This window comes from Stegastes partitus, unplaced genomic scaffold (genome assembly GCF_000690725.1).
Source record: "Stegastes partitus isolate 25-593 unplaced genomic scaffold, Stegastes_partitus-1.0.2 Scaffold499, whole genome shotgun sequence".
In the NCBI taxonomy this organism is placed as follows: domain Eukaryota; kingdom Metazoa; phylum Chordata; class Actinopteri; family Pomacentridae; genus Stegastes; species Stegastes partitus.
Window position 1 is genome coordinate 226,107 of NW_007578230.1, and position 14,469 is coordinate 240,575.

The 14,469-nt window shown below is 40.5% G+C and overlaps 2 protein-coding genes across 3 annotated transcripts; one reads left to right on the plus strand and one right to left on the minus strand.

Moving 5' to 3' along the window:
- Positions 1-861: 861 nt before the first annotated feature.
- Positions 862-9,108, minus strand: man2b2 (mannosidase, alpha, class 2B, member 2). 2 transcript variants are annotated; one of them, XM_008287418.1, is made up of 19 exons: positions 8,906-9,108; positions 8,669-8,815; positions 7,363-7,468; positions 7,105-7,277; positions 6,850-6,965; positions 6,422-6,599; positions 5,979-6,177; positions 5,687-5,877; positions 4,661-4,826; positions 4,096-4,232; positions 3,487-3,764; positions 3,181-3,372; positions 2,780-3,023; positions 2,575-2,685; positions 2,300-2,492; positions 1,807-1,953; positions 1,579-1,691; positions 1,367-1,484; positions 862-1,180 (listed from the first exon to the last, which is right to left on the minus strand). In XM_008287418.1, the coding sequence occupies exons 1-19, from the start codon at positions 9,038-9,040 to the stop codon at positions 1,077-1,079; spliced, it is 3,048 nt and encodes a 1,015-aa protein (XP_008285640.1). In that variant the 5' UTR covers positions 9,041-9,108; the 3' UTR covers positions 862-1,076. The 2 variants fall into 2 exon arrangements, with proteins under 2 accessions (XP_008285640.1, XP_008285639.1); XM_008287417.1 differs by having other exon boundaries at positions 1,579-1,694.
- An 84-nt stretch (positions 9,109-9,192) lies between these two features.
- Positions 9,193-11,487, plus strand: smim20 (small integral membrane protein 20). Its single transcript, XM_008287416.1, has 3 exons — positions 9,193-9,386; positions 10,834-10,890; positions 11,268-11,487. Exons 1-3 carry the CDS (start codon positions 9,278-9,280, stop codon positions 11,303-11,305), a joined length of 204 nt encoding a protein of 67 aa, XP_008285638.1. The 5' UTR covers positions 9,193-9,277; the 3' UTR covers positions 11,306-11,487.
- The last annotated feature ends 2,982 nt before the right edge of the window (positions 11,488-14,469 follow it).

The window sequence follows — 14,469 nt, forward strand, 5'->3', positions numbered from 1 at the left end:
GACTCCTTAGCTTATGATATAGCCATAAATTATTTCCATTTTAATTTCAGATAAATAAACAACTGTAACATGGTAAACACAGTTGGAACCTGCTGTAATTTTTGTTCTTCTTTTTTTATGGGGTAGGGGGGATAAAGCCATGTTAGTAGTTTTCCTTTGTCATCTTTATGCTAACCTTAGTTAATAACCTTCTGGCTCTGTAGCTTCGCATATAGCCATAAAATCCCTAGCACAGTTGTGACTTTTCTGCAAAGCTGCAAATTCTTGCTTTTGAATTGAACAAACAGCATAAACATGTTAAAGGCATTATAAGCTGCTGTACTTTCTTTCCTAACGCTGGACAAACCCATAATAATTTGCCCCTGTTGTCTTTGTGCTAACATAAGCTAATCATCTACGGCTACTAGCTTCATATTTACTACATGGTGTGTTATCAACCTTCTCATGTAACTCTTGGCAAGTATAAAAATGTGTGTAGTTCCCAAATTGTCAGACTATTCGTTGAAACTGAACTACATACACATATAAGAAATACACCTCTTTTAAAAATTCAGTTCTTAAATTTGAAAAGTAAATCATGCAAGTTGGTTTTGTCATTTTCACATTATGTACACAAAAATACGATCTGGATACTGTTTGCTTTCTCTCTTTGTCAGAGTAGTCTGGTCTAAAATCTCTGGTCACAGGACAAGTAGGAAACCGATTTTAAGAAGGGTCTGCTTGGGCTTAATTTAGGATACTTATGCAAATACAATGCTCACGCTTTAATGATCAGTGATGAAGATAAACCTCATCTGCACTCCCTATCATAGACTTTATTTGTTAACACGTGAGAGTGAAATGAGACATCTGACACAAATATTTTAACAAACATGGCAAAAATAATCACTTTATTCTGTGAGAGTCAACAGGAAGTTTACACTTCATCAACACTTAAGTGCTTCCAAACAAATCAACACAATGTGCAAAAACAGCATTTAATAACAACAGTGTAGCAACGGTTCAAATCTTTAAAAGCTTGGTCATATTTCGTCTAATGATCGGCAGTCTTCACAGAAGAAAAAAGGCAGTTCAGTCTAAAACTTTGTGGCGCTGAAGTGAACAAAGAAGGTCCTGATCTCTTTGGGTGAGATGGTCACCGTGAAGTCTTCCCCTTCACACTTCTGACACCATCCGTTCTCTAAAAGAGGAGAAAAAGCAAAAGGATGGGTGAAGGGATGAAGCTATCACTGTGCCTAATGTATGTATAACTGCAAGTCTCCTTAAAAATAAGCATTTCATTTAATAAGCAGTGACGTGTAGCATTACAGTGATTGGACATAATCAGAAGATACATCACTCCGAATAGTGTTTCCTCTTTTCTCACTTTTTTCTAAGTTATCTGCAGTTTTCCACTTCCACCTCTGCAGACTGCTGATATTCCAGGTTCCTGTGAGAGAACGCTCCTCCAGCACTCTCACTTCCCCTATGCCCCGCAGAGCATCCTGCTCACATTGAAAGTGAAAATGATCATGCAAATTCTATGTTAAAAATAGAAACATTCAAGCTGTAAAACTAACTTTCATTTCTTATTCATACCTTTAAGTTAATAGTGACTGGCTTTGAAAGCTCTGGATCTTCTCCCTCCTCGAAGATGTGCATGATTCTCAACAGGACCCGATCGTAGTCTGGCTCTGAGTGCAAATCCTTACCTACTTAAGCATAAATAGATTACACAGCTGAATCTCATTGACAAACGGCCAAAGTCAAAAAGGCCTGAGAAAAATCAGCAAGAATTGTGTGTGAACAGGAGTTTTCAGAGCAGACCTGAGTGTATGTGGCTGAGGTGAACATCGTGATTGGAGCTGTAGTTCCATCCTGGGATACTGAGGCTGAGCAGGTGGAGGTTGGGTGGCAGAACAACTGAACGCACAGGAGAACTGCTTTTGGGCTCCGTCTCCAGCCAGGGCTTCTCTAAAGATACAAAAGATTGGCAAGATTTGTCAACTAACCCAAGATATAGAATTGTTTTAGCAGCATGAGTGCTGAAAATCAAGAGTCTTTGACCTTTTTGTCTTCCAGTCATCTCAGTAAATGTAAATTTAATTGAAGATAGTGACTTCTAACAATAAGCTATTACATTCAATTTTTACTTTACATATTCGTATTACCTTCATGTGTAGCCCAAGTTAACCCAGCCTATGCACCCTCTAACAGTTATAATGTGACAATTATTCATTTTATTGCCACGGTTCAGGAAATTTGCAACTGCTAAGAGAGGATTAATATTTGCACGTAGGCCAGAAATGTAAGCACTTACGAGGCTGGTCTATTGGCATGATGATGGGTCTGTGCTGCAGCTCTATTGCCTCCCTTTGGTACAGCTTGGAGGTGGCACTTATGGAGCCCAGCATCATCCACAGCGTGGGCCTCGCAACCGAGCTATCATTCAGGGTCAGATTGTAGCCCAGGTTCCAGGGCATGTTGTTCCACAGACGCCGATGGAGCATGACCTGGGGTGAATCACAGGATGGTGAGATGTTTCCATATGAGAAGATGCTCAGTCAGTGTATTTATGTGGCTTTTTTTTAATACCTGTAGTTGTCCGTTGACTTGGCTGGACACACCGTGAGCTCTGTCGCTAAGAAGCACCAGTCTGCTGAGGTCATCCTCAAGGTAGGCTGTCCGAACCATGGGGAAGTAGTTCTACAAAATTACACACAGATTACCCCACATGTTCCACTATTTTATTAATACCGACACATTCTCATGTCAAATCTCACATTATCTAAGGACCCACCCTTGCTACAGTGTTACTAGCAAACTTCCTGTATGTCCTCTTAACCATCTGGTAGCCATTGTCGTCCGTGTACAGGGTCTTGTTGTTGTTCAAGGAGGAGCTGGTTCTGAGGACGACCTCTGTGTTGAGAAGGAGCGGGCCCAGCGAGTAGGTCTGCTCCAGCCGATGACACAGCACTCTGGTGCCAAAGCATTCTGGGACACGGGTGGTGATGGAGTAGGCGTAGTCTTCATCACCTTCCTCTCTAGAAGACGGAACATGTCAGAATGTGAGTACATGCTGGAGGGTGATGGTGTTGAACGCAACTAATAGCTGCTCATCAACTAAAAGGTGGAAAAGAAAAGAGCAAAGTAAACTTCAGATTTCCTGGAAAAGCAAACGAGCAGGTTACCTTTACCCACCTGTAGAAGTATTGCCTGATCTCAGTAACGATCTTCCCCGGGATAATCTCCATCTCCACTGCCTTGTAGGCCCGCTCAGCTGAATAATTAGTGCTGAAGAAGTAGTTATCAGAGATGGGCCCGGCTTGCACGTCTCCATTTGCGTCGTATTCCCAGAAATCCTGAGTCATCTTTACTTCCCTTTTCTCCTCACTAGCAATGGTGAAAGAGACGTTATATTAAACTAAAATACGAGGATGTTTTTAGGATACACAAAATTGGCGCGATCAGATATAGACGATAAAGGAAACAAGTCCAAATTCTTACAGATAAGTGATGCTGTGCAGTAGATTGGTGTCCTGGTCAAACATGAGCTTGTAACATTCATTCAGGACAGGCAGAAGCCACCTCCCTGTTTTCATCCCGTCCTTCACACTGCGTCTCTCAAACAAAACTCCTTCAGCTTCATAAGTTTGGCCACACTTGTACGTTCCGGAACAAGGCGTCTCGGAGAACTTAATCAGGTATTTTCTGTACTGAAGGCCTCCGAGTTCCACCATGACGAAAAGGTCGTAGGTCGCATTGGACCGTGCTGACCTCTGGATCTATAACAAGAGAGGGGACAATTTTTTTTGTACATGCTAGACAAACTAATTCACACAAAATTGAATAAGCAATGCAACCTTTAACCAGAACGATGTACCCAAGAGTCTTGCTGCCACAGTCTTACTTGTTCTGTTATAATTAAGTAAGACTTGCATTTGCCGACTTCAGGTAGATACTCATGTGTAACGGTTTCTTCTTTACTTGCAGATACACCAAGCAGTAGCATTGTTCATTTTCCATGTGACAGATTTAAATGCATCAGTTCCAAGTTACACAGTCTCACCTTAAATACCAAACAGTTATTTGTATGATCAAACAAATGAAAACTACCTGTGCAGGAACAGGCTGTCCATCATCATCGAAGATGGCTGCACTCGGGAATGCTACTGTTATGTTGATGATGGTGGTGACGTTCCAAGCTAAAGGGTTGTAAATGATGACATGCTGCTCCAGAGACTGATGATCACCTGGCATGAGCAAATGTAAAACAAGTTTATTAAAATAGTAACTTCATTGTTTACTAAAAACATCTGATGGCTAATCTTGATGCTTTTGTCTGAGCACAATGATTGTCTTATCTGCCTTTTTGTTTAAGGAAACACACTGGCTCGTTCACATTTTAAGAGTTACAAGACAAGACTGCCACGTGCATTAGATATGGAGATAGAGCAAGGATGTGATTAGCCTAGCTTAGCATACAGACTGGACACAGTGAGCAAGAACGAGCCTCCTGGAATGTTCAAAAATATTCACGTGTGAGGCACATGTGAGACACAAAAGATTAAATCAGGGAGACACAAAAGATGTGTCTCCCTGATTTAATCCATACACAACATGCATGTAAAAACAACAGTCTGTGATTTATGGGAAACACTATTAGCATTCTAAGTAATACCTTTTCTGTGGAAGTGCATGTCGAGGCTGCTGGGAAGGTGATGGGGCAGCAGAAAGAGTGCAGCTAGAAGCTCCTCCACTCCCATCATGGCCTGAGTGAGATGCTGTAGGTACATGTCTGCTACTTTGGGAGACTCTGTGCCAGTAATGCCATCATGATGCTGGACCTGAAGAAACACACACCAAACACTATTTTATGTCACCATAAAAATACATTAGATTTTAACTGTCTGGGCCCCAAATAGTTTCTGAGTGCTTTTTGCTCCTGTTACATTGTATTGTATTATATGGCCTCATTTTTCACTGTAGATAAAGCACAACCATGGCTAGAAGTAGACATAACTCAGAAATTACTCCTGTGCAGTGTAGCAGAGTCTTAATGCCATAAATCACAGAAAGAAATAAAGATTGAAGTTGAAATTCTGTGATCATGTATTTTGCAAAAGTTGAAAAACCAGGAATCAAGATTCAACCAAGTGCCCATAGGTGTTACCAATACTGGAATAAAGAGCAGCTCTATTTTACTACGTAATTTTTTTATTCATTTCCATACTTGTTTCCTATCTGCTCCGTGTAAACACAGCCTGCAGTTCAGCCCAGTTCATCAGAAAAGTCTCTGAATATCTGTCAGGTGACTGTTGGTCGAGGCTGATGCTCTAATGGCTTCACCGTTACGCTAGAGAGTGCAGGATTTGTTTTTATTATTATTTTTAAAGACAGTTTTGCAGTTCTTTGTGGCCAATTTTTAAATAGATGTGTAAGATGATGAGTAGTTTATGGACCACAATTGTTTCTGTTTTTACAGTTTCCAGCTGTGATAATGGTGTAATCTTGGTAATTTTTTTAAGGTAACCTTCCTTTCAAATCCGCCAGTAGATTTCTGAGTTCAGAGGGTAAATTTAAGTATTATCTCTTTTGGCATTTTCACCTCTTCTGTTCTTCATCATTTAATTTAAATTAGTTTTTACTTCATTTGTTTTATTTTATTGTCTTTCAGATAAAGATGTCAAATATCTTGTCACATTACCTCAGAGACAGCCCAGCGTAAGGCTCTGAGTTTGTCCAGGGCCCAGTCTTTAGCCACAGGTCCGTCTGGGAAGCTGATTCGGTACCGAGTGAACAGAGTCTCCGCTGCATGCAGCTGGGAACTGGCCTGTCGTGCCACTCCTTTCAGGACATTTCTGGAGGCGTAAAACCCCGTCATTGCCTGGTAGGTGTCTAGGAAATAGAGCACATTTGCAAATGCAGGTTATGATGATGATTATTATTATTACTTATTCTAATTGCTTATTATTTTTGTTAGGATGTGGGATTCTTACCAACTGAATACGGCAGGAAATCTTCGCTCCCACGAACCTCCCAGGTAAGATTTGATTGGTGGATGGCTTGAAAATATTCACTGAGAGTGGCATACTGAAGTGTTACCCCAAACTCTTTGCTGTTCTGGTTGATGTACTTCATTAGAGGATCCATGTTGTTGAATTGAACCGATGAGTTGTAGAACTGTTTGTCGCAGCCCTGGAAAACAATAATCGAATAATCATTTAAGTAATACAGTTAAACACAACTTGCTCCTACCTGGACCTCAAAATGTGCATCTCAAAATCAAAACCATTCCACAAAACTACCTCCGACATTTTTTTCTCTGCCTCAAATTTGCAGTTGCGTATAAAAGTAGTCGTATTAAAAAAAAACAACCTTGAATACTGTTACTCAACTGGATTAGACACAAAAGAGAAGTATTATAGTTCTATGTACTCACCCATGGCCAGAGCACATGATTAGTCCTGAACCACGCAGCCCTCTGCTTGATGTTTCCCACCATGGTCTTAGCATAGGCCTGTACTGTCTCCTTGGTGACGGGCAGGCTCATGTTAGGATAGATTCCATCTTTTGGCGGGTCTGGGAACAAGGCAACTCCATTCCAATAAAAACCAGACCTGAGATGGAAGAACAACATGTTCTAATGACAGTCTACTCAAGTCAAATTGAGTATGCAATTTATTTTAATAACCAGTGTAAGGAAGTTTAGTTTGGTCTGTTACCAATTCAGCTAATTTACATTCTTCTAGAGCTTTAATAGAATGATAATAGGTTTAATCTCTGTAGACACAAGGACTGAAAATACACAACACACTGATTCATCACAGAAATAATGACATAAAGCAGCAGAGTGTAAATATGAAGTACCTGTTGGAGAAAGGCAGGTAGGATGGAGTGCAGTAGCTAAACTGGTCCATAGTGTGAGTGAAGATTTCTTGCTTTGCTTTCAAGGAAGGAGAGCCTCGCCATACAAACTGTAGTTTCTATAATAAAAATATAGATAAAAAACATGAGGAAGCTATTCAAATGTGTATGAACAGCTGCAAAAAAATATCCTCCCTACACATGCAAAGCAGTAGTGGGTCACAGTCATAGCATTTGGACTGAGACAAGAACTCCCACCTTGTTTTTCTGCATGCTATCTTTAAGGTCGTAGTCTATGCGCGAGATGAGGTGTGCGTTGAACCCAGCCAGGGCAAACAGGACCGGTGTGGTGGAAGAGGCTCCGAACGGATCCACGTGCCAGGAGAACCGAGGACGCACCCCAAACGTCTGGTATAAAAAACCATGGCCCTCTGAAACAGCAGAAAGGGTCTGGGTTACTACTATCCTCTATCGCTGCAACAGAGGATTAAAGGGTCAGAAAATGTGTGGCATTACCTGTCATCTGCAAGATCTCATCGTCAAGGTCAGTGACAGCCTCATCGTGCATCACCTGGCCTCCAATGATGAACTCAAGTCGGCCTTCTTTCACAAGCTGTCGTACCTAGAAAGGCATTTACACATAAAGATCAGTTTAGTGTTCACAGTAAGAACAAATCACTGCTCATCAAAGCAGAATGTGGCAGTTTCACTTCAAAGGTCCCGCATTGTGCCACTTGATAAAATCAGTGTTTTAGCAGATCTGCAGCTTGGGAATGACTTTGAAGTGGCTGCTGGGTAACGTGTATTTGTGACGTGCTGTGTTTCAGTCACTGTTTCATACTCGTTCTGTTGTCTGACAGCAGAAACAAAACAAAAAATATGTAAATGACAAGTTTTATAAACGCTGACATGTCTGCGTTTAGGTTTCACTGAAGCATAAAAGGCAGCATGAAAACACAGTACCCCACCCAGTCCTTGTTTACTGGTCACATATAGATCTTAAAGTTTCCACCATCTCTGACTGTCTCTCAGCTTTACAGTTTCCACAGAGCTCTAACTTGGGTGCATATAATTAAAGCTAATGGTAACATTAGCCACATCTGCTGCTCAACATAAAGAATTTTCTATTGTTTGGGGGACAATGGAATCAAAATAGAAGTAATCCACTGGGTCTTAACTTGTCAGATGCACTGAGTGCATGAACACTGCTTCTTGTGTTCACTCCTGCAGCCAACAGCAGAACATTTATGGTGCTTTGCTTTTGTCTGAGACCTTTTAGAGTTAGCAAAAGCAGATCTAGAATGTAAGCAAACCTGGTGGACTGCAAGTCACCTGCTTATTTTGAATGGCTCACCTGGAAACAGCCTGCTGTGAGGGGGCAGAGTTATGCATCTATTGGTTACCCGGTGTCTACTTAGAAATAGAATGAAGTTCTAACTGCCTTGTGTAGCTGGGGGGGGGGGCATCTAGTTGAAATGGGGTCGAGGAATGATAACAAAAATAAAGATTTTGACCATATTAGACATTTCAGATAATTCTACAATTCTACAATTGAATTTAGCAGACGCTTTTATCCAAAGCGACGTACATCTGAGAGCGGATACAACACAAGCAAGGATCTAGTCAGGAGATAACAATCTAGATAAGTACCACAGAACAAGTTCAAGTGTTACAGGGCCTTGATGCCAATAGCAGGCTGTGTGGGAGGTAAGAGGAAATTTTACCTCATAATATAGCGCAGAAGTGATTTATTGATACTATTTTAAATGATTTAATGTCTATACAGTGTGTTGATCATTAGACCATCATCATGTGTTCTTACTTGCTTCTTATGGGAATCTGAGGCCACAGAGTCCCACCACAGTCGAAAGAACTCCTGCTCCACAGCAATGAACCTGCGGTCTTTAGCCTTTGACAGCTCCTCAGTCACACTGGTGTACACATTGGACGCATAGGCGTGCATACTCTCCTGTGGAAAACACATGCTCAGCTTTAGAAAAAAACAACACACACATTTATCAAGATTAAACTTCCAGCTGGGTAATCTATGTGGTCCTACCTGAATGGTGTACACCCAGCCTACATCCATGTGACTGTGGGGGATTACAAAAGTCTGAATTGGCTTGTCTTCCCCTCTCACTCCATACAAGTGGAGGCAACAAAAAACAAACACGATAACTGCCACAAATCTCATGTTTTTAGCTCATAAAGAAGGACACTACTTTCAAACATTTCCCCCCAGACTTCCTTGTTGTTGTTGTACTGGAGCGCGTGACTGTCATCCAGTACGGAAGCTCAGACCGACCAAACCAGCTGCGTTTGAGTTTTTTTTTGAAACGCGTGTTGTCGGTGACCTTTCACACCGGAAACAATCGTTGTAAACACTGTGTACATTTGGAGGTGAGAGCGTTGCCTCCTATGCAACAGAGAAATGTCCAGAAACACGAGAATAGCGTTGGTGTTTGGCGGCTTCGTGACGGCCGTAGCCGCTGCGTTTTACCCCATTTTCTTCTACCCTCTGACCCACAGAGACGAATACAGTAAGTAGCTTCTGTTCACTTTGAATTAGCTGCACAGTCAGTTTGCAGTGCTCAGCCAGGTGTCAGTGTGTGTTTTTAAGGGTAAAAATATTAGCAGCGTGCTAGTTATTTCGTGCAACTAACAGCTAGGCGACAAATACACTATATAATATTGTAATTTATATTAGAATACATGACGGTGGCTAAGTTAGCATGTTGTTTACCATGTTAGTTAGCTAACCTCTGTTTTATGTCACTATCAGGGCTGCACCTAAAGATGAATTCCACTGTAGTTTATTCTGTCTGATTATTTTCTAGATTATTTGATGAGCTATTTGATCTGTAAAATGTCTTAAAAAATGTTTTTCAGTTTCACAAAACCATAAATGACATGTCTCAAATGTCTTGTTTTTGGTCCACAACCCAAGTATACTCAGTTTACTGTCACACAGGAGTGGAGACCAGAAAAAATGTACATAGAAAAAGATAGAATAAAAGAACTTAACATTATTTCGTGATTACTCAATTATCAAATTAGCTGACAATTAATGTAATATTTGAAATCTAATCGATTAAAGGACTAATTGTGATAACTCTAGTCATTATCAATCATTTGTCATTAATGTAATTGATTCAGAATCACATGTATCCAAAATATCTAAGAAAATCTGAACATAAACTCCACTAATATGCAGCTAAATTAACTCAGATGAGCGATGCTAGGAAAATTCATGAAGCTGTGACTTCAATTAGAGCTGAACAATCCATTTAAATTGAATTGAAATTGTAGTAAATGGTAAAAGCTGCAATTACGGATAGGGTGTAGCTGTTAGAAAATTACACTAATTTAATTTTATTTAATTTGATCACATAGAAAGGTCCAGGGTTGCTTTGTGCTTGCCCATTGATCCAAAAATACATGTTTCATGCATGCATACTGCAGTTTAACTAATATAGGCCTAGTCTTATTATTTATTTGCCACGCCTCATACATTTTGCAGCACATCTCACCCAGGATTCAAACTGTTGTTTCAGTGGTTTTCAAAAGTCTTGCCAAAAGCTTTTGGCTATATTTCATCTAATATTTCATCATCTTTTGAATCGATTACACAGGGAATATTGAACTGAAGCAGGACTTTGAAACAGTTCTATTGTAAATCAAATTGCAGTTACACACTTTTTCCATTTTGTTCAGCCATAGCTTCAACATATGCCTATCTCAGCCACTCCACTTACTGAACAGTCTTTGTAGTCCAAGCCAGCTCTGGCCAGGAAGATGGAAAGCTATAGTCATATTATACAGTAAACTGTTATTATCAGTTTCTTCCAGTGCTTCTTCCCGGGCAGACAAAAGAGAGCAATTAAGACTGATAATTACCAGCTGCTGTGTCTTGTTCATGACATTGAGTTTTGCCACAAAAATCCTCATATATTTCACTAATATGCTGTATTGTTCTGTTCTTGCTAGGAGAAGTCCAAAAAGTGAACCGGACAGGAATCAACCAGGCAGATGTGCAGCCTGTGGGTAAGAACGTCTAATAGATTTGAGTAGGAAGTGCGTTTATTGAATGTTAACGTATAATGTCCTTATTGTACAGACATGCTGAACTGCACAACCGCTGCAGGCCACAGAAAACCAGAGAGTGAAATGCTTGCCATGTGAATTTCAGTTTTCCTTTAAATTGGAAAAACAGCTCTGAACACCTGAAAGCAAATTGATTTCACTGTGTTTATGTTATTGTTTTTGTCTACACAACAGGTACATTTCACACAATATATATCTTGCATGCATAGAAATTGTGATTATTTTAAATCTCTATTTTGTTTAATATAAATTGCTGAAACAGGTGACAATATTGTGGTTACACATGCTGACATAGTTGATTTCTTTTTTCTCTGAAGGTGTGAAGACATGGTCTGATCCATTCAAGTCTAAATGATGACCAGTGACAGCCAGCCCTTCACTAATCCCAGACACTGATGTTGATGAAGACTTTAACTGAAGACTTTTTTTTTGTGATGTGTGCTTGATGTGTGCATGAGTGAATGATTTCAAGATGTGTTTATTTTGATTGTTAAATGACACCCAGCCTCTTAAATAAAGTTTAAAGTTTTAAGAAAATCGTTTTAAAATGTTGTTTAAATGCAAAATGGTTGGCTACAAACAGGAGGGGCGTAAGATAAGGAATGTTTCATGTCTACCCCCAGTTCACCCAACACAATTTCCCTGAATTTAAGATAAGGTGACATGCTGGTCATCAGTTATCCACATGGGGGCGCACCAGACCTATCTGCTGTTAGAAAAGCCACTGCACTGTGTAATGTTGTTTGTGCATTTTAGATATTTTGGAAAAACCTTTGTATTTCCAAAAGCTGTGCTCTGGTATGTAGCCTGTAGGAAATTATATCTTTAAAAAAAAAAAAAAATACACTGCTTTGTTTATCCAACTCATTCAAAAGAATCTTTTTTGACATTTTATTTTGATTTGGTTGATGTGAGAGTCATAAAATTGGTTCAGCAGATGAGAGACAACGTCCAGTAATGTGCGGTATCATCTTCCAAAATGGAAACAGTAGAGGCAGAGTTATTCCAGGACACATCACTCTGTATTATCATTTCTCTGTCACAGACACAGGGTTTAACTGTTGCCCGGCTGTTTAGATGCCATGTGACCGTGGCTGTGTTGTGCCCATAGGCTGAAAGTATGGTGCACAGCTCCATGGTCATCTTGTTCAAAATCCTACTCGATGTGATCCAGACTCCCTTTACGAGTCCATGGGTGCTGTAAAAGCAGAGAATTCCAAAACTACAAATTTTTTTCCCCTGTACTTTTGTGGTTTCCTGACATTGACCAGCATCCCCTTTCAGAGTTCGGTCCATCAAAGTCCTTTTGGAGGAAAGATAGATTAAGAAAGAACTAAAGCATGTGTTTATGGTACTTCAGAGATGGTGCATTTTTAAAGTTGCCCTTAAATCTTTCACAGTCCTCGATGTAGCCTGTACTTTCGAGCTTTTAGGACCGTACGCGAGGCCCTTTGCCAGCAAAACTGACTGCACAGGCCAGCAACGGCCACTCTCCTTCACAACCCCCCAATCAACAAGCCCCATTGTTTATGAGAGGTTGTTATTGTTGGGCTGCATTCAGAAACAAGAGAAAACTCAAGAGCCCGGCTGTGCAGAGGCGTCCAAAGTAAAGAGAGCAAGGGGTGAGGGGGTGGTTAAGGAAAAACGAAAAGCAGAAATTCCTCTCATTCCCCGCTGGTGTTTTCCAGATTCCTCAAGCGACAGCTTCTCGCCTGTGTGAGTGAAGTAAGCAACCAGAGGGGAAATTGAAGCGAACGGCGAGAGGAAGAGAACCACATTCTTGAGGGGACGCGTCACCTATACACAGAATAGAAAGACACTCTATCGCTGTTGCTTTGCCTGACAGTGTGTAACAGGTTGTGCAGCATGGCCCTCAGCTTTTCAGTCTTGCCTTTCCATTAATCACTGTTCAAATCACTGTGCCACTGTGACGTTAGGTCTCGAGCACAAACTTACTCGTTACGTGTGTGTTTTCTAAGGCGGCCCTCTAGTGTGTACCAGGCTTTTATAGTTCTGTGTTGTCTAGTCTTCTTTATGTGGCCATTGTCCCATTCACTGGAATATATAGATAGACAGCCATCTCTATAAAACATTCAATAGGGTCACTGCGCACTATAAACTAACATGAACTCAACAATGTCGCCTCCGCAGCACTTTTACTATCCTACTATTAACCCATCACACAAATCTCTCCCAGCTATTGAGGAGGTTTTGGAAAGTGGTGGCACGTTGTCGGCCGCTCTGTGCAGTTTGTTAAGTGTGTGTTCAAGAGCAGCAGATAATTGGCCAAGGTTTCTAACTAATTGCCATGGGAACAGGGGTCGACAGACAGGCCACGGGGTTGCAGAAACGGCAGAGAGCATTCGGGAAGGGGTGGGATGGTATGTAAAATACGAGCAGAGCAGACGCTTCTCTTGTGCTGTGTCAAGTATGCAAAATAGAAACAGAAAAACAGGAACTTCAGAGAGCTCTTAGAGGCTCTTGATGACACATTTGAAGACAGAACTGCGGCATTCATGTGTTTTTTTTTAAAGAGGATTTCTCCTTTGTTATGTTTATTTTCTAGAAAACAAATAGCGCATACTCTCCACCAAAGAATGGATATCCCGACAGTCATAACTCACAGGTGGTTGTGTAATTGTTATTTTCATGGGTCGTCATTATATTCTGCAGATATAGGAGAGAAAATGAGAGAAAAATACATGAATATGTGCACAATATTCCTATAAAGGGATGCACCTGTCAACTAAAGGAAGACCAAAGATTGATTATAAATGTATGCAAAAAGAAAACCCGGTCCAGTTGCAAACATTAGCATTTAAGAGCACAGCTGAAATAATTAGTAATGATCCGTTTGTTGAAAAAAACAACAATGCTGCCTAAATTAAAGCAACATGGACAAAATGAAAAGAAAAGAAGGGGACTTTTGTATGATGTTTGTGAGGAAACACTGTGAGATGTAGTAGGAATTTGCATTTTGCTGTAATACTATTCATTAGTGCAGCCCTTTAAAGGAATAGTCCGCCAATTTTGCATTGAAATCCTTTAACATTGTTAGACTCACAATTAATAGTTTAAAGAATGAAATCAAAATGAATTAAACTGCACCACTGATATCGTTTCTTAAGGTGGTGACAGCCATGGCTGGAGGCATCATCTTATTCGATTGTCTGTCAGTCCGTGTGCGATGCATCAGAAATGCCTTGAGGGAACGTCTTTACATTTGGCACAAATGAGGATGAGCTGATTAGATTTTAATGGTCAACACTTTTTTTGGCTTAAAGACACTAATTATGACAAAACTGCAGGCGAATGTCTAATGAGATAAATTGATGACGTGAGCTTGAGCTGGTAGGAAAAGCTCTCCATTTTCTTTTTTGTCTATGTTCTAATCCTTACCTATGGTTACCATAACAATGATCCCAATACAAGCAGCCTACATGAGTTTCCTCCGTAGAGTGGCTGGGCTCAGCCTTAGAAACAGGGTGAGGAGAATAGTCATCTGGATGGAGCTCCAAG